Below are 23,182 nucleotides of genomic sequence, written 5' to 3' on the forward strand. Positions count from 1 at the left end.
TCGCTGATCGTCCTTCCCTATAAAAGGGAACAGACGATCGGTGACAGCCACACTAGGAAGCACAGGGAGAGGTTTTTTTACACAGACCTCTCCTCGTTCTTCAGCTCTGTGACCCGATCGCTGGTCCCGCGGCCACGGTCACGGAGCTGAGGACCGGGTCGGGAGCGCGCCGCCGGCAGGCACTACAGGTACGTGATTGTGCCCAGCGGTGCCATTCTGCCGACGTATATCGGCGTGAGGCGGTCCTTAAGCAGTTTATTGTAACATACTTGCCTTGTGTCTTATCTCACTATTTGTTTTATAGATTATTTCTCAGCAAAACTACTTGAGGAAAAGCCAATTTATGAGATATCCTGCATCAACAAATACTTCGTGGGGGAACCCTGAGTATTTGTTTATTGATTTTTAAATTCATTTTATATGTAATTTTTATATAAGAACTACGTTGTTGTTTATCAGTACTGAGATAGTCCATTGCAACCAATTGGCCAGGAATAATTTGTATATTTGTATGGCCAGCTTCAGCAACTGCCCCTATATCCCCCCCCCCCCCCCGTTTCTAATTCGGATGATGGTACTTTGTTATGTCTAGTCAAGTCTTCTTTATTATGTGAGGCTATACTCAGAAAATTCGCATTTTTCCTATAATAAGTCGAGTTTACAGTAAATGGCAGTGACCTTGCATGGCATTCGCATGTTCTACCTAAAGCTGGCCATGGACAGATTGATTTTTATTTCCTGCAACCACGTGTTGCAGGAAATAAAACTGCTCAATTCCCCAATCAACACAGTCCATGTTGATGGGGGAATCCCTCCTAGCAATGATCACATGTAAAGTCCGGCAGGCAAGTTGTACCCAACTTGGGTAAATTCAGTCTGCCCATACATGGCTCGAATCTTGGCCAGCTCCTGCTGAACTTGCCGAGATTTGAACCGCTTATAGCCCGCTTAAGTTTGTGTGGATTTATGGGTTTTTTCCGGTTTCCACACTCCAAAGACTTGCTGGTTGGATGATTGGCTCCTTTTTAAAATTTACTCTAGTATGATATTCTACTGAGAACACCTAATATAGCTACCTCATAGTCTGCTCCAGTGGTAGATAAAACTCTTTAAGTCCCCAGGGAGAAAAGAACTATAAAAATGTAAATTTATTAATTACTGCTTTAAAAATGTCTGGTTGTACGGAAGGTTACATATGGTTGATGGAGGTGCTTGGCTGTATCACCTTTGGAACGGGGATGTGAGAGGCAGACGGCATATTTGGACTACTTCGGGATGGTTGAAAATGAGGAACATCATTGGTTTGTGGTTTTGAAAAGAAGTTATAATGTAACCCACAAGTGTCAGATGATTTCCTCTCACGGTGTAAAATGATTTACCGTTTTACGTGGATGGCCACATACTTCCTGATGTTCTTTGGTTTGTTTCAGGAGAATTGATAGCAGTAATGGGGGGGGTTGCTATTTCTAGGGTTTTCATACTCCTGCCAAGTGGTCCACTTTAATAAGAAAACTGTGTATTACAAAATACGAACATTATCCGGGTTTGGCTCAGTGGTGTAGGGGCTAGTTGTGGCGTATAAAGGGTTATCAGTGTTATTGAACTATTCTCTAGTCACACTAATTGTTCATGTAAATGGACATTATTTTCAAGGCTATCCATAGATCAATTAGTATCATACCGTGCAGCTGGCATGAAATTAATTGGCTCATGTAACATTAGCTGTTTCAGTGTCTACCTGGCAGCCTGGCAATGAATTCATTTTATCTGTACAAATTTTAGGCAAAGCAATGGATTGTTAAAGCGGAACTTCAGTGATTTTTTTCAACGTTCCATCTATTACATTTTCTGCCCTTGTTGTTTTGATTTTGGATAGTAAAATAATTGGTTTCTGACAGAAAATACCTTACACAGCCCACTTCCTCTTTCTTGTCTGGTAAAAAGCTTAGGCTTATGACATCATGCATAACGCTCTCTAGGAAGGGAGGGGGGATGAGTCATAAGAGGGCCAATGAGAGATGCAGAGCTGGAGGTGTGCCTCTGTATGTCTGTGTGTGTAAATCCAGGAAGTGAACAGGCAGCAGCTTCAGCTGCCCACAGTTAAAATGGCTGCAGCCAAACTTAGTAGAGGAAGAGTTCTGCAGCATATTTGGTAAGTACAGAATCATAGTACAGTGGAACTTTAGATTGCGATTTAAGAGCGTTTCGCAATACAAGCTGTTTTAAAAAAAAAAATCCTGGCTCACTTTGCGAGCATTGTGTTGCAAGACGAGCAGGATTCAAGCCTCTGGGGTGTGAAGTACCACATTTGGCCAGAGGTGCGGGTGTGTCGGTGATGCTCAAAGACACTCTGAGATGCTTGGAGACACTCGGATGGAAAAGAAGAAAGGTAACAGCGCTCTCTGCAGGGACAACTCAATCCATACACCAGGTCCACTCATAGGTGCCGAGGCTCAATGTAATCCAACACACGCCAATGCAACAATAGTAAAAAGACCCGGCAACACTAATCCTTGAAGTGTCGTTTATTGGTACATCAGAGTGACAATAAAACAATGAAGCTGACGCGTGTCGGCAATAGCCTTAGTCGTAGCTGAGACACCCGGAAACACTCCTTTGCCAAGCATCTCTGAGTGGTCCCCTAGTGTCTCCGATTGTTTCCGAGTCTCCGGCGCCCCCGCACATCTGGCCACATGCGGTACTGCATAGACAGGCAGTCACTGTGGAACAGATTATCTGAGTTTCCATTGTTTTCTATGGGGAAACTCACTTTGATATACAAGTGCTTTGGATTACAAGCTTTCTTCTGGAACAAATTATGCTCATTATCTAAGGTATTGCTGTATAAAATAATATGCAAATTGGATGGAGGGAAACTTCGGAATGACAAAGATGTTTTTATTACAAATTATGTGGGCAGACTGCAGTTCCTCTTTAAAGACAGATCTATATAACTATCTTAACCCCCCTAGCGGTAATCCCGAGTCTGGCTCGGGTTAGGAATTTACTGATAGGAGCGGTAACCCCGAGCCAGACTCGGGATCGCATCGCTGGATGCAGGGAGGACACAGGGAGAGTTACTTACCTTGTCCCCTGGATCCAGTGATGTTCCCCGCGCTGTGTGATTGAGCTGTCTTCCGATCGATTCACAGTGCCGAATGCCGCCGAGCTCCGTTCTCTGCGACGTTAAGGCGCACGGGAGCGGAGAACGGCAGCAAATTCAAAAAAGTAAAAAGACACAAAACACACACAGCACTGTAATCTTACAGAATACAGCACTGTAATCTGTAAGATTACAGTGCTGTGTGTGTTTTGTCCCCCCTTTGTCCCTAGTGGTCTGTGCAGTGCCCTGCATGCACTTTTATATTATAAATACTGTTTTTTCTGCCTGGAATTTGGAGATTGCCCATAGCAACCAGAAAGTGTCCCTTTTTCAGTGTTTTAGGATTTGATTACATTATTGAATAATTTTTATTATTCTTTATTATATTATAAACTTTATCATACCCGGGATGTCCGCTAGACTCTGGTTTGAAGAGATTTAAGAGAGTTATTCCTAAGAATTACAGGACTACAAAATAAAACGCCAAATTTCCATGCAAAATAATTGTACCGCTTTCAGCACCTAAAACCGGACTGAATCATACCGCCAGGGAGGTTAAACAAGATAAAGCATTTAAAATACGACTTAGTACCCTGGTGTCCCAGCAGGTTGAAATATTTGATTAGCAAGTTTTACCAGATATCTTACTTTTAGTTTATTCAATGTATTAGGTTTACATTTTGTTTAGTATTATTTCCAAATACCTAGTTGGCTTTGCGGGGTCAGTGCAGTGTCACAGTATTTGAATAGCAGAAAGTTGTACTAACTCCATTTAACAGAATAATATGTAACGTTTACCATTTATTATTCCCTTTGTGGTTGATCTTTTAAGTCACGGGATTGCACTCCGCACCCTTTTTCCCCCCATCACCAAACACAATAAGCAAATAATGAAACACCACACTCAGATATTGGCATAAATTGGCCCTTTTATTGGTTTTCAAATAAATTCATAACTTTTCATAAACATATTACAATTCTAAATCAAATCACATTTATCATTCACAAAATTGCTTAGCCTTAATGACTCAAGCACATTACATTTTATCAACTTTATCATAACAAGTCCCCCTTAGATGCAAGGTGATGTACCACATAAAGTGCACACGACAGGAGGGGGGTGGGTAGCTCTTCTTAATCCGAACCTTTGATTGGCAGCAAGAATTTTGGGACAGTGGGCCCTTTATATACTGAGCCCTAATTCTTCCAGAAAATTCCACCAAATCTTGTCCCATTTCTACCTGTCCACAGGTGAGCAGGAATATTTAAAGGGCCATCGTCCCTTAAATTACATTGCATATTAAATCCATTCTAAACAGTTTAAATACCCAGAGAAAGGCAGGGGCAACCCCATGAAGGTGTGCCCAAAATAATTGTGCCCCCCTTTTTGTGCCCCCCTTTTTCCCCGGGTCTCCAAACTTTATAAACAAAGGGCCTGTTTCATGTCCTTGAGACTTTAAGGGGGCCAGACTGTGGCCAGTGGGAGTAGAAAATACCAAGCATGAGTGGGGGTAGATAGTGTTTCAAACTTGGTGGTCAGTGGGAGTAAAAAAATAAAATAGTGCCTGTGGTCAGAAGGAATGGAGGCCCATTATTGGCATTAATTCATTTCCCAGTTGTTTATATTAGGGTGAAGAATTATTCTCCATCTTTAGTGTCAGTAGGCTGAGTGCCCCACTGTTGTCAGTGGAAGAAATGGTCCGTGTCTCAGTGCAAGGAATAGTGCCCCATATCAGTGGGAGGAACAGTGCCCCAAGGGCCAAATAAAGGCAAGCATAGTGCCACATTCAGCCCATGGGCCACAGCTTGGAGACCATTAAGTTGTTGGCTAAACCAGTGGCCATCAACCCTGTCCTCAGGGCCCACTAACAGGCCAGGTTTGCAGGATAACTGAAATACATCACAGGTGATATCATTTGCTGTTCAGTGATTGCAGTATTCTAGTCTGCATCTCTCCAAAGGTAATACATAAAACCTGGCCTGTTATGGCTCCTGAGGACAGGGTTGCTGACCACTGGGCTAAACCAGTCTCTGTTGTTGGCTTTCTGAAACTGGTGCAAAAAACAAAAACATGATCTGCAGCAAACATAATTTTAACCTTGGAATTGGTGCAGGGTGGTAATAAGCATTGATCGAACTGTATAATTTCTAGGCTTTTCTAAGGTAACAAGCCTTTTGGAGCGAATCAATTGAGCAGAACATGAAAATTGTACAAAGCTGACCAAACTGTGGCAGGCCGTTCTTGCTGGATGAATGTAGAAGACATCAGGTGTGATCGGCAATAAAGCTTTGCCAGTCCACAGCACAACACTGACCACCACAATACACTACCAGGATCAGATAGGACAGTGCGCTACAAATCTAACTGTAGTGAAGTATAATACAAAATGAGAGTATTTATTCTGGCCATGGGTAACCACCAGACGTATGCACAGTGGGCTAAGGAACATCAGGACAAGATTGACACAGGAACAGCAGCTCCATGACTGGAAATATGTTGTTTGGCCCAATAAATGCTGATTCTAGCTATATCAGCACATTTGTAGACTCGGGGTGATGTAACGCATTTGGAAGGAACATGACCACAACTTCCAAGGGAGGAAGCGTCCACCCACCAACTTTGGCAGTTGTGTGATATGCTGATGTCTTCATGTTTGGCTGGCTTGGCATGGTACATTTATCATCACACGTCTTCCTCTTACGGCATTTTTAAGTGAAAGTAATAAAAGCAAATAAAACCATGTGTTGTAACATGCATTACATTTCATGTCGATGCTTGTATAAAAACACACACATCGACCTGTTGTGCATTGCACTCTGCTTTAGAAAGTGTGCTGACATGCAGTGTCATGCATTCCATTGTTTTTAAACACGTGCCTTAAAATGCATGGCTGTGAATGCAGCCTAAGAAGTATTTATTAAGATGAAAACTTGTGCTGCTATTTCTGAATTTGTCTAAAAATGCTAGCTGCTTGGCTGTCTTTGACCAGGGATAATCATACAGCAAGTGAAGTTTGAGGAGGTGAGTTTCCATCTAGATAAAGGAAGGCCCAGAGACGTGGAGTATCTGGATTTTGCAAAAGCATTTGACACAGTTCCCCATAAACGTTTTTCTGTACAAAATAAGGTCCGTTGGCATGGACCATAGGGTGAGTACATGGATTGAAAACTGGCTACAAGGGCGAGTTCAGAGGGTGGTGATAAATGGGGAGTACTTGGAATGGTCAGGGGTAGGTAGTGGGGTCTCCCAGGGTTCTGTGGTGGGACCAATCCTGTTTAATTTGTTCATAAACGACCTGGAGGATGGGGTAAGTGGTTCAATCTCTGTATTTGCAGACAATACTAAGCAATGCAGGACAATAACTTCTCCGCAGGATGTGGAAACCTTTCAAAAAGATCTGAACAAATGAATGGGGTGGGCAACTACATGGCAAACAAGTTTCAATGTAGAAAAATGTAAAATAATGCATTTGGGTGGCAAAAATATGAATGCAATCTATACACTGGGGGGAGAACCTCTGGGGGAATCTAGGATGGAAAAGGACCTGGGGGTCCTAGTAAATGATAGGCTCTGCAATGGCATGCAATGCCAAGCTGCTGCTAACAAAGCAAACAGAATATTGGCATGCATTAAAAAAGGGAATTAATTCCAGGGATAAAACGATAATTCTCCCACTCTACAAGACTCTGGTCCGGCTGCATCTAGAGTATGCTGTCCAGTTCTGGGCACCAGTCCACAGGAAGGATGTACTGGAAATGGAGCGAGTACAAAGAAGGGCAACAAAGCAAATAACGCAGTTAGTGTTGATGGGGGAATCCCTCCTGTGAAGCTATTGGGGGTTATTTACTAAAGGAAAGGCCACTTTGCACTGCAAGTGCACTTGGAAGTAAAGTCACTGTAGATCCGAGGGGGACATGCAAGGAAAATAAAAAACAGCATTTTAGCTTGTACATGATTGGATGATAAAATCAGCAGAGCTTCCACTCATTTCAGCTCTACCCATTAGATTTACAGCAACTGCACATCCAAGTGAACTTGCAGTGCAAAGTGGATTTTCCTTTTGTAAATAACCCCCAATGTGTTCTACCGGTGGGAGAATCCGTACCCACCGGGAGAACATAGTGATTATTGTTAACGGCTATATGTTGCATGTAATCCAGCAGGCTGGTTGTATACAAGATGATCAGTTGACCAACTTGGGGACATTAAGCCTGCTCATACATGGTTCGAATCAAACTGTCTAAAGCTGGCTTAACCTCCCTGGCGGTACCATTATTTCGGATTTTAGGTGCTAAAAGCGGTACCATTATTTTGCATGAAAATTTGGCGTTTTATATTGTAGTCCTGCAATTCTTAGGAATAACTCTCTTAAATCTGTCCAAACCAGAGTCTAGCAGACATCCCGGGTATGATAAAGTTTGAAAAATTAAATCATAAATTATAATATAATAAATAATTATAAATAATTGTACCAAATAATAATATAACAATAATAAAAATTATTCAATAATGTAATCAAATCAAAAACACTGAAATTTGCTCAGTTGCAGAATTGTCACTGTCATTACTTTTCAGTATTTGATGACGGATCTCCCCACAAATCGCTATCGCTCAATTCTGCGAGTGATTCCAATTTATTATCGCTGTTTTCTAGCTGGTCTAAAATCATTTTTGATGTACAGTGACAGTTTTGGTTGCTATGGACAATCTCCAGTTTCCAGGCATAAAGAACAGTTTTTATTATATAAAACTGCATGCAGGACACTGGACAGACCACTAGGGACAACGGGGATGTGAAATATTTACATACAGCAATGTAATCTGTAAGATTACATTATACTGTATGTTTACTGTTTGTTTCACTTTTTGAATTTGGCGCCGATCTCCGTGCCCGTGCGTCGCAACGCTCGCAGGGCACGGAGATCGGCGATGTAATGCATCGAGCGAGACACGGCTCGCTCGTACAGCGGGGAGACAACGCTGGATCCGAGGGAGAAGGTAAGTAAACCTCCTCCTGGATCCAGCGACGCTGTCCCGAGTCTGACTCGGGGATACCGCTTTTGGTATGAAAAATCCACCCCGAGTCAGACTCGGGAATACCGTCAGGGGGGTTAAAGTGGAAGTAAACCCTCCAATTATTTTCAGCCAAGGAAGCTGCCATCTTGGCCTCTGCTTAATCTTTAACTGTCATGATGCTGCACATGTGATCAGTTATGACCCCAACCATTGGATGGTTTGACAGTTTGGTTGAGAGCACAACTAATGTGACAGTTAGCATTTCCGGCATGCTGGGAATTTAACTTTTAAATCAATGGGTTTACTTTTGCTTTAAGATATTCACAATTAAATTGAATCAATGTCTCCACCCAAGAGAAAATAGAGAGTACTGGCCAGCATTTCTAGTGGATTTACAATATCTGGCTTCACTTAAGTTTCTGTCTGTTATATATATTGCATGTTTTCTTCCAAGCGTATGGTGTATTTCCAGTACATTTTCTTATTCCTAGTAACAGCAGATGAATTAGGGGAGGGGGGACATGTCAGTTAGACTGTCAATAGATAGAATAGCATAAATAAGGATTTTTCTGCCATCTGGGAGAAGATATGCAGCATATGGAGGAAAAGTTGTAAACTCAGCCTTTGATGTCCAAAGAGAATCCAGTATGAAGGACTGTGACTACCTGTAATCTGAATGTAATTTATTTTTCTCCTCTTCCGCTATAACGGTAATACCTTTCTTCAGTAAAGTACGACATGCAAAATCTCAGCGTTAGCCCACGCACATACTTTGGAAGACATAGATCTGTCAGGCATAGAAAATAAAGTGTTTCTCCTTAAGTTTGAGTTGGTTATTTGGGATAAGCCCTTGAGACGGTGCTCCCAATAGATGCTGCTTGTTGATTCATTCTTTTTGTTCTTCTGCAGAGTTCTTCAGATGTGCTAATGTGCAAGTAGTCATCCAGCATAAATGGCAGTACAGTCCTCATCAGCTTTTAGAATATGTATATACAGATGTTTCTGCCATGCCCTTGTGCCACCACAGATTGGCTAAGCATTTGGTTATACCAAGCTGTTCCAATAGAATACTTGTTTGGTAAAATTAAAGAGTAGCTCCACTTTTGTTGAGAAAAAAAAAAACATTCCCCTCTGGGTAATCTGTGTACATTGCAAGGATTTTAACAAACTTTGTTGCAGATTCCTATCTTTGTTATTCTGAAGGAATAGCTGTTTGTTTGTCCGTCTCCATGTGCAAAGTGGTTTTATAATTACCAATCAGCTGCTGCACCTGCAGGGCACTAAAGAGACAAACTGCAGGGTCTGTGTGTCTGTTTTAGATATGATTTCTCTCGGAGCGTATCTCACCAAAAATGTAATTTTTGTTGCAGGGGATGCTCAAACTCTGATTTGTATCTTAGTGCAGACTTCTGGGAAAATCAGTCAGCCAATCACAGAAGCAGGACATAACATATCTGGGAGGAGTTCTGTACACATTGTGACAAACAAAATATTTGGGGGGGCACACCCTAAAATATGCATTAAAGATGGTGCAACCATAAGAGCATACAACAGAACAAAATATTACAGCGCACACATGCAAAAAAGGCATTTTTTAATAACATTCAATTACAACATGACTTTTGCAATTGTATACGTCATATTCATTTTTTATTTTTGCTATTTTTTTTGCCCACAAAAGTGGAGTTACCCTTTAAGGAAATGTTTAACTATGCAGCTGTTGGACCAGCGTGATGCTGTAATGCTACAGTAGTGCCTCTGACTACACCTTGGTAAATTTCACAACTGGCTGTATTTTGTGCTATAAACCAGTGGTTCTGGAAGGCATAGTTGGCCAAAGGGGAATCATTGAAATGGATTATTATCCACTATCTTAAAATGAGGATTAATCACCTTATTTGGTGGATTTGTTATGGAATGAGAATAAAAAATACCAAGTTTTCTTAACCTCCCTGGCGGTACCATTATTTCGGATTTTAGGTGCTAAAAGCGGTACAATTATTTTGCATGAAAATTTGGCGTTTTATATTGTAGTCCTGCAATTCTTAGGAATAACTCTCTTAAATCTGTCCAAACCAGAGTCTAGCAGACATCCCGGGTATGATAAAGTTTGAAAAATTAAATCATAAATTATAATATAATAAATAATTATAAATAATTGTACCAAATAATAATATAACAATAATAAAAATTATTCAATAATTTTATCAAATCAAAAACACTGAAATTTGCTCAGTTGCAGAATTGTCACTGTCATTACTTTTCACTATTTGATGACGGATCTCCCCACAAATCGCTATCGCTCAATTCTGCGAGTCATTCTAATTTATTATCGCTGTTTTCTAGCTGGTCTAAAATCATTTTTGATGTACAGTGACAGTTTTGGTTGCTATGGACAATCTCCAGTTTCCAGGCATAAAGAACAGTTTTTACAATATAAAACTGCATGCAGGACACTGGGCAGACCACTAGGGACAAAGGGGATGTGAAATATTTACATACAGCAATGTAATCTGTAAGATTACATTATACTGTATGTTTACTGTTTATTTCACTTTTTGAATTTGGCGCCGATCTCCGTGCCCGTGCGTCGCAACGCTCGCAGGGCACGGAGATCGCCGATGTGATAGATCGAGCGAGGCACGGCTCGCTCGTACAGCGGGGAGACATCGCTGGATTCGAAGGAGAAGGTAAGGAAACCTCCTCCTGGATCCAGCGACGCTGTCCCGAGTCTGACTCGGGGATACCGCTTTTGGTATAAAAAATCCACCCCGAGTCAGACTCGGGAATACCGTCAGGGGGGTTAAAAAGTGGTGTAATGCTTTGCATAAAACTGTACACACTGCCCCCTCCTACACACACTGCCCCCCCTTAACTCTAAAGCCCCCTTCCTGTACACACTGCCCCCCTTTAACACTACACCCCTTCCCTGTACACACTGCCCCCCTTTAACACTACACCCCTTCCCTGTACACACTTCCCCCCTTTAACACAGCACCCCCTTCCTGTACACACTGCCCCCCTTTAACACTACACCCTCTTCCTGTACACACTGCCCCATTTTAACACTACACTCTCTTCCTGTACACACTGCCCCATTTTAACACTACACCCCCTTCCTGTACACACTGCACCATTTTAACACTACATCCTCTTCCTGTACACACTGCCCCATTTTAACACTACACCCTCTTCCTGTACACACTGCCCCCCTTTAACACTGCACCCCCTTCCTGTACACACTGCCCTATTTTAACACTGCACCCTCTTCTTGTACACACCGCCCCCCTTTAACACTACACCCCCTTCCTGTACACACCGCCCCATTTTAACACTACAACCCCTTCCTGTACACACTACCCCCCTTTAACACTACATCCCCTTCCTGTACACACTGCCCCCCTTCAACACTACACCTCCTTCCTGTACACACTGCCCCCCTTTAACACTGCACCCCCTTCCTGTACACACTGCCCCATTTTAACACTACACTCTCTTCCTGTACACACTGCCCCTCTTCCTGCACACACTGTGCCCTTTTACCCCTACACCCCCCTTCCTGCACACAATGTCCCCCATAACCTTTTACCCCCCCCCCCCCCCTCCTATACACAATGAGGCGAGATCCTGAGAAAAAATTCACGTGGAGTGAATTTCTAGAGATTACATATTGTGTGCCAGGGTGCGAAGTGGAGGAAGAGCTGCAGGAGGCTTAGGAAGGTGGACCTGGTGAATGGCAATAGCAAGTTCCTGAAGCAGGCGACCAGTGACAATTAAAGAGGTGTGGCTTAGAAAGTGACACAGGGGGTAGTTGATTATTTTGTCATAATTTAACAGTTATTGGAGATCTGCGGTGACAGGAAGTGGCTTGGGGGAATGGTAGCCAAGTGTTCTGTCATGGCGTCTGTACTGAAGCCTGCATTCCTGCATCTTGTTCCCGGGACCTGCAGTGGGACTGCAGGAAACCAGGATTATGCTGGCGCTGACCCGAGAGGAGAGTAGGGAAATCAGCAGCCATGAACTACCTAGAGTGTTCAACAGTGCCCTGGTAGTTCATTGAGAACTACAAGCCGACAGCCGCAAAGGCTGTCAGTTCTTGTAGTTCTCCCATTCACAGAACCCTGCACAGCTGAGGTTTTTTTTTTTGATTGTGTTCCCCGGCTTACTGTCATTAGAGGTGGCAGGTTGGGGAGAGTTTGCAGCAGTGGGAACATGTTACATGCTCCACCCTAAAATAAGGATGGAACATGTAACATGTTCCCAAAGGTGAACTTATCCTTTAAATATTTCAAGTGATAACAGCTTACTTGTCCCTAAATGTGGTGGCTGCATTTTTTTTCGACCCGGGGACTCTAGGACAGGATCACACATCCTGTCCTAGGGTGACATGGCTCACTCACCCTAGTACATCGGGACAACAGAAACAAAGCATGACAACCTCCCCCCTCCCTCTACTCTTCTCCAAAACATAGAGGGGTGGAGTTGTGCATTTTTCCGAGATAACTATGAGCTAAGTAAGTGATAAGAATGTAGCACAGTCAGAGAACACTGGAAACTACCAACTGACAAGATTTCTGGCAAGATCAGTCGTTATTTTTATTTTTTTTACTTATCAAACAGCTATGATAAAATGTATTTAATGGTATGTTTAGCGGACCAAATAACTTTTTTTTTTAAGCATTAGAGTACATACCTTTTAAGGACCCTATTCCATAAACAGTAAATAAAAGCAGCCATTTTGATTGCAGGCATTAAAGCAACGGGCATGGCATAAGACTATCCACATAACCCCTTAAAGTAAAACTAAACACTATTCTTTCTCTCTAAAAACTATTAATATACATCCACTATTTAATGGCCCTGTAGTTATATTGTTCATGAAATAGTTTCCTACTGTGTTTTTCTGCCTCCTTTTAACATCCTCCGTGAGCTCCTAAACCTCTCCTTTTCCCCCATACTTCCTTTTGTTTGGAAGAAGCAGCACACTTTATTTGTGATCATGTGCCTTGCTCTATCCAAACTGCAAATCCCATAGTTCCATTATGCCTCTGCCTCAGGGTGTCATGCTTGTGGCTGTCAGAGTCTTGCAATGCATCATGGGATTTGTAGTTCTGCAACAGCTGGAGGTCCGCTAATTGCATATGCCTGCTATGGTCCCTGGTCCATCTTGGGAGCAAGCAAGAGAGTGTAGCTATGTTCCTAAATACAGTGAGACCATGGAGAACGTAGGTAGCCATCCTCTTACAGAAAGTCAGATCGCAACAGCAAAAAAAAAAAAAAGTTTTGGAAGAGACTGAAAGTGGTACTAAAGCCTTAGCCCCCATACACACGGTCGGACATTCCGACAACAAAATCCGACGGATTTTGTCCAAAACTGGTGTTGCGTACACACGGTCGAACAAAGTTGTCGGAAAATCCGATCGTTCAGAGCGTGATGACGTTCGTTCGTTGTGACGGGACTACGTTGCAGCTAGTAGCCAATAGCTTTGGTCTCGTAATTTGAGCTGAGCATGTGTGGCACTTTGTTCGATCAGAATTCTCTACAAACGATCGGAAAAAGTCCGATCGGATTTTGTTGTCAGAAAATTTGAGGTCCTGCTCTCAAATTTTTTGTCCAATGGAAAAAGTCAGACACATGATCGGATTTTCCGACAATATAATCCGATCGGACCTTTTCCGTCAGAATTTCCGACCATGTGTACAGGGCATAAAGGTTAAAACCCTTCTTTGTCTCAGGATCCCCCTCTTACTCTCTTATACTTAAATGAGTAAAAACTCGATCCAGCGCAGTGCATGAGAGCAGCGTCTCTCTCTGTCCTCACAGGGCACATTGGCAGCAATTGGCTCCTACTGCTGTCAATCAATCCCTATGGAGGGAGCTGGGGGGCTTGGCTGAGCAACGCTGTCTCTGTCAATAGATGCAGACAGGGTGGCTCAGGACAAGCAAACATGAGTACCGCCACCCATGGGGGAATTTGGCAGGGGGGTGGTGGGGGACCCCAGAAAAGGGGGATTGGGGCTAATGTGTGCATCATTATTGCACAGACCAGGTATGTATGACATGTTTGGTATTTTATAAAAAAGAAAAAAAATGAAAGCTTTACCAAAAATGCATATTTGATTAGAATTGATTTAAATTCACTCTAAAGTGTAGGGGGCAAAGGTGGAACCCCTGTCTGGTTTTACTGGTAATCGGGGTTCCATTAGAGAAATGTACCCTTGCTTTCTGTTATGGGAACCATGTTTTACCAAAGAGGGACAATCTGTACGAGAGTCAAGCATTGTCCTACAAAAAAAAAATATATACTTTTGTGTGTATATACTGTTAGATACTATAGAATTTCCAACGCTTCCTATTCTCTTATTCTGAGGACAACCTTTTTACAGGACGGCAGTGAAGGAATCTCTCCAACAGAGCCTCCAATGGCAGAAATATCTGTCAAGAGTTTTAATCTTCCCCCACTAAAAATATTAATAATTGCTATTAATACACTTTTAAATTATGAAAATTATAATCGTTCACTATTTTCATGAGACCATACAACTCCTGTACAGTACAATGCTAATTAATACAAATAAGCTCTAACGAGCAGGGCCCTCTGATTCCTCTTGTACCAAATTGTATTGTAACTGTAATGTCTGCCTTCATTCTGTAAAGCACTAAGCACTGAGCAAACTGTTGGCGCTATATAAATCCTGTATAATAATACTAATCCACAATCAGTCATAACATTTCTTATTACTTAATTGCTCATGTAGTAGGGCCCTAAAGTAGCCTGGAGACATTAGATGACATTCACGACTTGCCCACTGCATTATGTTTCTACAAATTTGCACCAGGTTTACTTATTATATAGGTATACAGTATTATTTATGACTTGTACTTACATAGCACGATATATATATCACATTTATTTTAGTTCCTGCGCTCAAGATATATATATATTGCACATTTATTTTAGTTCCTGCTCTCAAGGAGTCTAATTGGATCTAATCCAAGGTCCTGAACTCTCATTCATCCACATTCTATGGCCAATTTACATATTGGCATGTCTTAGAAGTGTGGGAGAAAACCCACGTATGCTCAGGGAGAGCATGCAAGCGGGTAGTGCCATGGTTGGGAATTGAACCAATGACCCCAGTAATGCTAGGCAGAAGTGCTAACCTCTTAGCCACCACCCTGCCTGTATGTTTGTGGAAAAGCAAGCACTAGGGGCTTGTCCCTCAGGGAATGTCAGCCAGAGTCATGGTAGTACTTACAACATAACAAAATGCCCCATTCCAACCATAAATGGATGGATTGACTGACCGTTCTCTGTCTATAGGAACCTTAAAGTGCTTGTAAAGCCTAAAAATGTTTTACTTTATATCATTATCTGCATTATGGTAAAACATGTTTCTGTATGTGTATCACCTAATCGTGATCTCGATCCAGTGCTGTGCCCTGTCTGTTTCGACTCTCTCGTCGCATGACCGCATAATTGTTAGTTAAAGCGACGCAGTGCCGTATCACAAAAATTGGTCTGGTCATTAAGGGGATAAACCCTTTTCGGGGCTGAAGTGGTTAAACAATTTACATAATATCTCCCACCACGTGTCTTGTGCCTCATTCAAAGTCCCAAAGACCCCTTTCCTATTACTGATTAAGACCCTTTTCTCACTGGGGCGCTTTTCAGGCATTTTAGCGCTAAAAATAAGGCCTGTAAAGCACCTCTGAAGCCAGCCCAGTATGAAAGCCCGCGTGCTTTCACTCTGGGGCGGTGCGTTTGCAGGATGGGAAAAAAAAGTCCTGCAAGCAGCATCTTTGGGGTGATGCGGGAGCGGTGTGTACACTGCTCCCGCATTGCCCCTGCCAATTGAAATGAATGAGCAGCTGCCAAAGCTCCTGCAATGCGCTTTGGCAGTGCCGCAACACCTGATCATTATGGGGGCAAATCCTTCCGGGGCTGAAGTGGTTAAACAATTTACATAATATCTCCCACCACGTGTTTTGTGCCTCGCTCAAAGTCCCAAAGACCCCTTTCCTATTTCTGATTAAGATCCTTTTCTCACTGGGGCGCTTTTCAGGCATTTTAGCGCTAAAAATAAGGCCTGTAAAGCACCTCTGAAGCCAGCCCAGTATGAAAGCCTGCGTGCTTTCACTCTGGGGCGGTGCGTTTGCAGGATGGGAAAAAAAAGTCCTGCAAGCAGCATCTTTGGGGTGATGCGGGAGCGGTGTGTACACTGCTCCCGCATTGCCCCTGCCAATTGAAATGAATGAGCAGCTGCCAAAGCTCCTGCAATGCGCTTTGGCAGTGCCGCAACACCTGATCATTATGGGGGCAAATCCTTCCGGGGCTGAAGTGGTTAAACAATTTACATAATATCTCCCACCACGTGTTTTGTGCCTCGCTCAAAGTCCCAAAGACCCCTTTCCTATTTCTGATTAAGACCCTTTTCACACTGGGGCGCTTTTCAGGCATTTTAGCACTAAAATTAGGGCCTGTAAAGCACCTCTGAAGCCAGCCCAGTATGAAAGCCCGCGTGCTTTCACACTGGGGCGGTGCGTTTGCAGGATGGGAAAAAAAGTCCTGCAAGCAGCATCTTTGGGGTGGTGGGGGTGCGGGAGTGTATACACTGCTCCCGCACCGCCCCTGCCAATTGAAATGCATGGGCAGCGCTGTCAAAGCGCCTGCAAAGTGCTTTGGCAGCGCCGCAACACCTGCGCTATTAACCCTTTCTTCGGGTCGCCGAAAAGTGTCGCTATAACAGAGGTACATCGCCGCTAAAACTTTTAGCGGCACTTTACTGCTAACGCCTGCACCGCCCCAGTTTGAAAGGGGTCTTAGGGATGAAGGTGCATCTAATCCCGCACATCATTTAAAGTCCCATTACCCTCTTTTCGTGTAATGGGATTGATTTACTAAAGGCACTACAAGTGCACTCGACAGTGCAGTTGCTGTAGCTCTGAGGGGAAGCTCTGCTGATTTTATCACCCAATCATGTGCAAGCTAAAATGCTGTTTTTTTTTGTTTTTTTCTTTGTATGCCCCCCTTAGATCTACAGCGAATGCACTTTCAAGTGCACTTGCAGTGCAAAGTGGATTTGCCTTTAGTAAATAACCCCCAATGCATAGAAAATTGTATAATACATAGGGGAAAAAAAAGACTTTACCAGCACTTATATTGTGTAAACTTTTTTTTTATAGTGTTGATGTGTGACTTTGTGTAATCCATAGAGATGTAGAAAATTGCTTTTTCATTTTGCCTGCAATCAATCAATTTGAAGCTGGAATCTTTCATTCATTTCTTCTTCATGGCTGGGAAAAAGCAGACTCAAGCTTCTACCTAGTCTGTTCCTTTGTTCCCTCAGTAACATTCTTACAATCTGCACCTGTTGCGTGTATTTGGTGAGAATAGCAGGGATTCATAGCCCCAGCGACAGCTCGTAGCCGACCTCCGCCATGACCGGGTCATGTACCCTTCCCCTAGGGGTCATGGCTAGGTTATTCCTAAGTCAAGGCTGGAAGTTCTCCATCTCATACCTCCCCCCCCTTGCAGCCAACTGCAAATCACATATCTTTTCCCCCAGACCGACCAAATCATGACTTCACTTTTCCAAATAACTTCAGATTTGAAGACTTGATGCCGAGTCCAAACCTTCTGTTATATTTTACTCTGGAGCTTTATAAACCTGTCTAGGAGGAACGTTCTAAGAATAGCAGATTTTCTTAAGTACATCACTTTCCTTCAACATTTCTCTAGACAGAAGACAAAACGTTTTTTTTTTTTTTTTTTTTTTCGAATAGACGTTAAATGTATATATACTTTTCCCCTCTAAGTTGGCGTCATATAAATAACTCGCACAATGCTCGGCACATTTAAACGGCAGAGAATCTGTTTCTAATTACTTGTACTTTGGTTGAACTTTGGCATTTCCTTTGACTTTCTGCCTAATGCCTGTGAGCTACAGGCCATGCACTCTAGAAGCGTACGCACACACACTAAAAGAATAGAAAGTCTGCACCGACTCTTTTTTTTTTTTTTTTTTTTTTTTGGTGCCAACGAAAATCGAGGGCTAAGAGAATGTATTGACCAAAGGCAACTCCGCTTTTCACCCTAATTAGCTCAAATTGCTCCTTCCCACCAGGGATTCTGAGCTCATTGCTCGCCATCCCCTCCGGGGCCATGCAGGAAATGCCTTTTGCTTTACAACTCAACTCTCAGCCACCCTGACCATATATTAAAAAACACGCTAAATGTTTCATTCTATAGGGCGGTCGAATAAAAAAAAAAAAAAAAAAGGATATATTGGAAAATGCCTGCTGCTTCTAATCAGGACTTAAGCAAGAACGCGTCTGTGTCCCAGCGTGGTCTTACCATCGTAAAAGCGTTCTGACTCCGAGCGTGCCGCACCTTATTAACCCCTGCTCTGATGGCAAGAAGGAGCTCTCCTTTATTTAACCTCAAAAGAAAAATTCCAGACATGTTGGGAATTGTCAAGAGGGCTTTTGTTTTGAGGGTTTTGGTCTTTCAGCTTTTTGAGTTAAATAAGCCATGCTTATCAGTTCTAAAGGATGTCATAAAGGAACCCTTTTTTTTTTTTTTTTTCCTTTATTTTGGTCATTTATTCTCCCGCTTATCACTTGGCCCTGCTGTTTAGTGTCTTGACAAAATGACATTGCTGGGATTTTTTCTCGTAGCACAGCGTTAAGAAGGGTGATATAGATACAGCACAGGAGCTAGGGAGGAATTTGTTGACACACAAAAGACAGGGAGTGATATTGGAGTCTACTCATTTCACCAAGGGAGTGGAACGCGTCGACATGTTTTCTGTAGAAGAATGTCCTTACTTCAGCACGTACAATGTGCTTTCAGCAACTCAAAAGAGCTCTTGGATTGTGTGCAGCTTATGCCTGCAGGTAATAAGGGAGTGTGAGTTATAAGAGCAGCGGGTGATGTTGGAAACCATATATTACTCGGAGTGATCTATCAGCTCCCTCTGTGATCGGTCTTTATTTCTGTCCTAGGGTCTAATTTTCCAGCCAGTGTCAAGCTTTTCAATTTGATGAGACTATAGATATGTAAGAGGAAATGCACGATGCACTGCGTAGCGGTAACAGGCAGCGTGATGGATAACTGCGGGCCACGTGTCTTATTTTTTCCAAAATTGACGGACTTTGATATATATACTCTAACCACGCCCCATTGTGTTACTAGCACACCTATCTGAAGACGGCTTCCATTCAAACCTCATACTTGTTGAAATCATATCGTGTGCTGGGATAGTGCCAAGCTTACGGCATCTTGTATCTGTTTTCCATTTTGAGCTCATCATGGGAGGTTATACAGGGGTTAAGGAAATGTGATGAATGTAATTAACTCACATACCAAGCACTTTATCGGGCAGTTCATCATGCCAAGATGATTGTAGGAGAATAGGGAAAGTGAAGACATAGAGACTTAAATAGTAGTACATTACAATTCTGTCTGCAACTGTAGAATGATTTGATGTTTTTGAGTACATTCCAGAAGGTTGGTGCCGTCATTTTATGAACTTGCTTGAAAGTGTTATACAAAAGTTAGTAGGTTGCAGATACACATCTGTGTTTCAGGTTTAATATGCTTTTTAAAGCTGGATTTTGTATGTTTTTGTACTGTGTAGTTGTGAATTTTATCATGTTGGGGATACATTTTTACGCAGCTGTTTTCAGTGCTATCACTTTAAAAAATTCAGGGCACTGTTGGGTTATGTTGACTGTGGGAAAGCTTAAAATGTGAGCCTACTCACTGTGTTAGAGTAACATATGGCATATTTTTTGTGCCCACAAAATATTTTTTTTAATTATTGTGCCATAAGCAAAAGTCTAACAGACACGTACAAACCTCACTATAATAAGCATTTGTAAAAAGTGAAAGTGCCATTACATATACTTTTCTGCACACACATCCAAAGTTCAGCTCCTCTTCCCTTTCAACGCTCAACCTCTGCACTTCCGTGCACATCTCACTTCTACAAATGTTCACAGTTCATCTTTGCACCCATCTACCATCACAGCTCAGCTCTGCACACCCTCCGTTTACAACTCACCTCTGCTCCCCTGTTCACAGCTCAGCTCTGCACACCCTCCATCTACAACTCACCTCTGCACCCCTTTTCTCAGCTCTGCACACCCGCCCTCCACGACTCACCTCTGCTCCCCTGTTAACAGCTTAGCTCTGCACACCCTCCGTCCACAACTCACCTCTGCTCCCTTGTTCACAGCTCAGCTCTGTACACCCTCCGTGCACAACTCACCTCTGCTCCCTTGTTCACAGCTCAGCTCTGTACACCCTCCGTGCACAACTCACCTCTGCTCCTCTGTTCACAGCTCAGCTCTGCACACCCTCCGTCCACAACTCACCTCTGCTCCCCTGTTCACAGCTCAGCTCTGCACACCCTCCGTCCACAACTCACCTCTGCTCCCCTGTTCACAGCTCAGCTCTGCACACCCTCCGTCCACAACTCACCTCTGCTCCCTTGTTCACAGCTCAGCTCTGCACACCCTCCGTCCACAACTCACCTCTGCTCCCTTGTTCACAGCTCAGCTCTGTACACCCTCCGTGCACAACTCACCTCTGCTCCTCTGTTCACAGCTCAGCTCTGCACACCCTCCGTCCACAACTCACCTCCGCTCCTCTGTTCTCAGCTCTGCACACCCTCCGTCCACAACTCACCTCTGTTCCTCTGTTCTCAGCTCTGCACACCCTCCGTTCACCCTGTTAGCAGTGAGGCTCCATAAGTTGTTTAGAAGGGTCAATCCCTTGGGATTGATTGAACAAAAATGTTTGATCCTCCCTGGTTAAAAAGATGTCCCACTGACACTGAGCTAAGGAAGGAACAGTGGTAAATTGAAAGAGGGGAGTCCTCAGATGACACAAGTATCTTCAAATTTGCCATCACCAGAGGAAGTTTTTATTTGAGGAAAGGACATGACTATTGATCGATCAATTCGCAAAACTTCTTGAGATAATAGGTATGACTATAGGGCAATTGTTCTTCCCATTGAACTTCTTGGTGGGTCTTGGGGATCATTTGGAACCATGATTACTTTGAAAGGTGGTAATGTATTAAAAACAAGGTCCTACAAAAGCTCCAGAAGAAGCCACATTTGTGGGGAAACATATAGAGGCAATCATACTTTTGGACTTTGAACATTTGGTTGTTTTGGCCCAAATTTTATAAATAGTTTTATATTATCTATGTAATAAAAAATTCTATATATTTTTTTAAATTTTGATTTTGATTGATTTTCTTGCACCTTAAAACAAAATTTTTCGCTCTCTGGGTATATACTTTTTTGTCATATTAAAGGAGGTGGTGCGTTTATTAGAATCTCCAAGCTCCAATACTAATTTGATAAATAGTTTTGACAGGTACTTGCTACCATTTGTGCTCGAGCCGTCTAGGTGACTCGAGCGGAAGTTCTCCACTCCCCCTCCATCCCTGCAATCTTCTAGGATGCGTTACAAGTCCCAGAAGATTGCCAGACCATTGGGAAGGCGCAGCACAACTCACGCATGCGCAGTGCGCACCCACCTGAGAAGCCACAAGCCATCACAGGCGGGTGCCCACATTTCTAATGCCGGGGAGAGGCAAGGGATTAGGAGGCTGCATCGCTGGGCTGTGGGACAGGCGAGTGTGAGTAGGTACACTTTTTGTTGCTGCTGCCTTTTAATAAACACAAAAATGACTGGAACTCCGCTTTAGGCCCCCAGCTCACATCTGCACTCACATCCAAAGCTCTCCCCCCACCAGTTCCAAGGTTCACCACTCTACCTCACTCTATCTCTGCAGCCTCTGTATCCGTATCCGTATTTTGATCCATGTATGGGCAGGCTGGTTGTACAGAAGTGGATCTATCAGTCCAGTTGTGTTCAACCAGGCTGTTGTAAAATGTCATCTCGATTAGTGCCACTGGCTATAGCCGGTGGTGCCGATCATTGTATTATGAGGTCAGTGAAAATCAGTGTGTTCTGACGGTGCTTTATATAAACACTCTATTTCATAGAATATACACGTGTACTGTATGTGCAAGACAGAGGAATTTTGGATCTTTTAGAACCTGTTCACAATATATGCATTTTCCAGTGCATGTAAAATCCATGGACCAGAGAAGATGTATTTTCAATTCAAAAGTTCACACTAAGTGCGCTGGGAATAAAGTTCTGTATGTTGTGTTTGACCTTCTCTTTTAAAATATGCCTAAAACCTCATTACAAATCCCAAAGCACGAAAGAAAGAAATATAATAATTAGGAATAGGAAGCGGCTTTCTATGGAGGTATTCTCAGAAGAGGTGGAGACAGGAGAGCGCCAGCGGGGGACCCCCGAAGTGGAGAATCGAGGCTGCTCTGTGCAAAACCATTGTAAGTATGACATTTTTAATATTTAAAAAAAAATAAGCTTTGGGCTCCGTTCACACTAGTGTGAATTGTCATGCAACTTTGGACACTATGAGGTTGATTTACTAAAGAAAGATACACTGTACACTTTGAAAAGTGAAGTTGTACTCTGCAAGAGCAATTGCTCCAAAGGTTAGTAAATGAGCAGAAGCTCTGCTGACTTCCATCATCCCTCCAATCGTGCAAGCAAAAATGCAGGGTTTTTTAAAATTTCCCTGCACATGATTGGGTACTCTTTGCAAAGTGCTGCTTTACCTCATTTACTAAGCTCTGGAGCAACTGCACTTTGTAAAGTGCACAGTCTATTTGTCTTTAGTAAATCACCCCCTAAAGTCTCATGATGAGTCGCATCCCATTGATTCCAATGGCACCCATTCTGATCTATGCGACTTGGTGGCACCTGTTCCAATCTATGCAAAGTGGTTGTAAACCACAGACATGAAATATGAACAAAGCACATCCCTCGATAGTGTGTAGTTTAGGGCTGCAACTAACGATTATTTTCATAATCTATTAATCGGCCGATTATTTTTTCGATTAATCGGATAAAATCACACAAAAAACGTAATGTTCAATTTTTTCGTTTATTTAAAAGTAATAATGAAAAAACTGGGACACCAATGATGGGGCACTATTCCTC

The 23,182-nt window shown here is 42.8% G+C and overlaps 1 protein-coding gene across 6 annotated transcripts in view; it reads left to right on the forward strand.

The window, feature by feature from the left end:
• RARB (retinoic acid receptor beta) overlaps positions 1-23,182 on the forward strand; it is a 1,106,099-nt gene that overhangs the window by 836,542 nt on the left and 246,375 nt on the right. The window contains exon 1 of one of the 6 annotated variants that reach the window (XM_077491429.1): positions 18,894-19,020. The exons of the other annotated variants lie outside the window; for them this stretch is intronic. Coding sequence (XP_077347555.1) covers positions 18,942-19,020 — 79 coding nt within the window. The 5' untranslated portion in view covers positions 18,894-18,941. Of the gene's footprint in view, positions 1-18,893; positions 19,021-23,182 lie in introns of those variants that run through there. 6 annotated transcript variants of the gene reach the window in all.

This window comes from Lithobates pipiens, unplaced genomic scaffold, assembly GCF_037356315.1.
Source record: "Lithobates pipiens isolate NorthernLeopardFrog02 unplaced genomic scaffold, aLitPip1_a1.2 Scaffold_19, whole genome shotgun sequence".
NCBI lineage: Eukaryota > Metazoa > Chordata > Amphibia > Anura > Ranidae > Lithobates > Lithobates pipiens.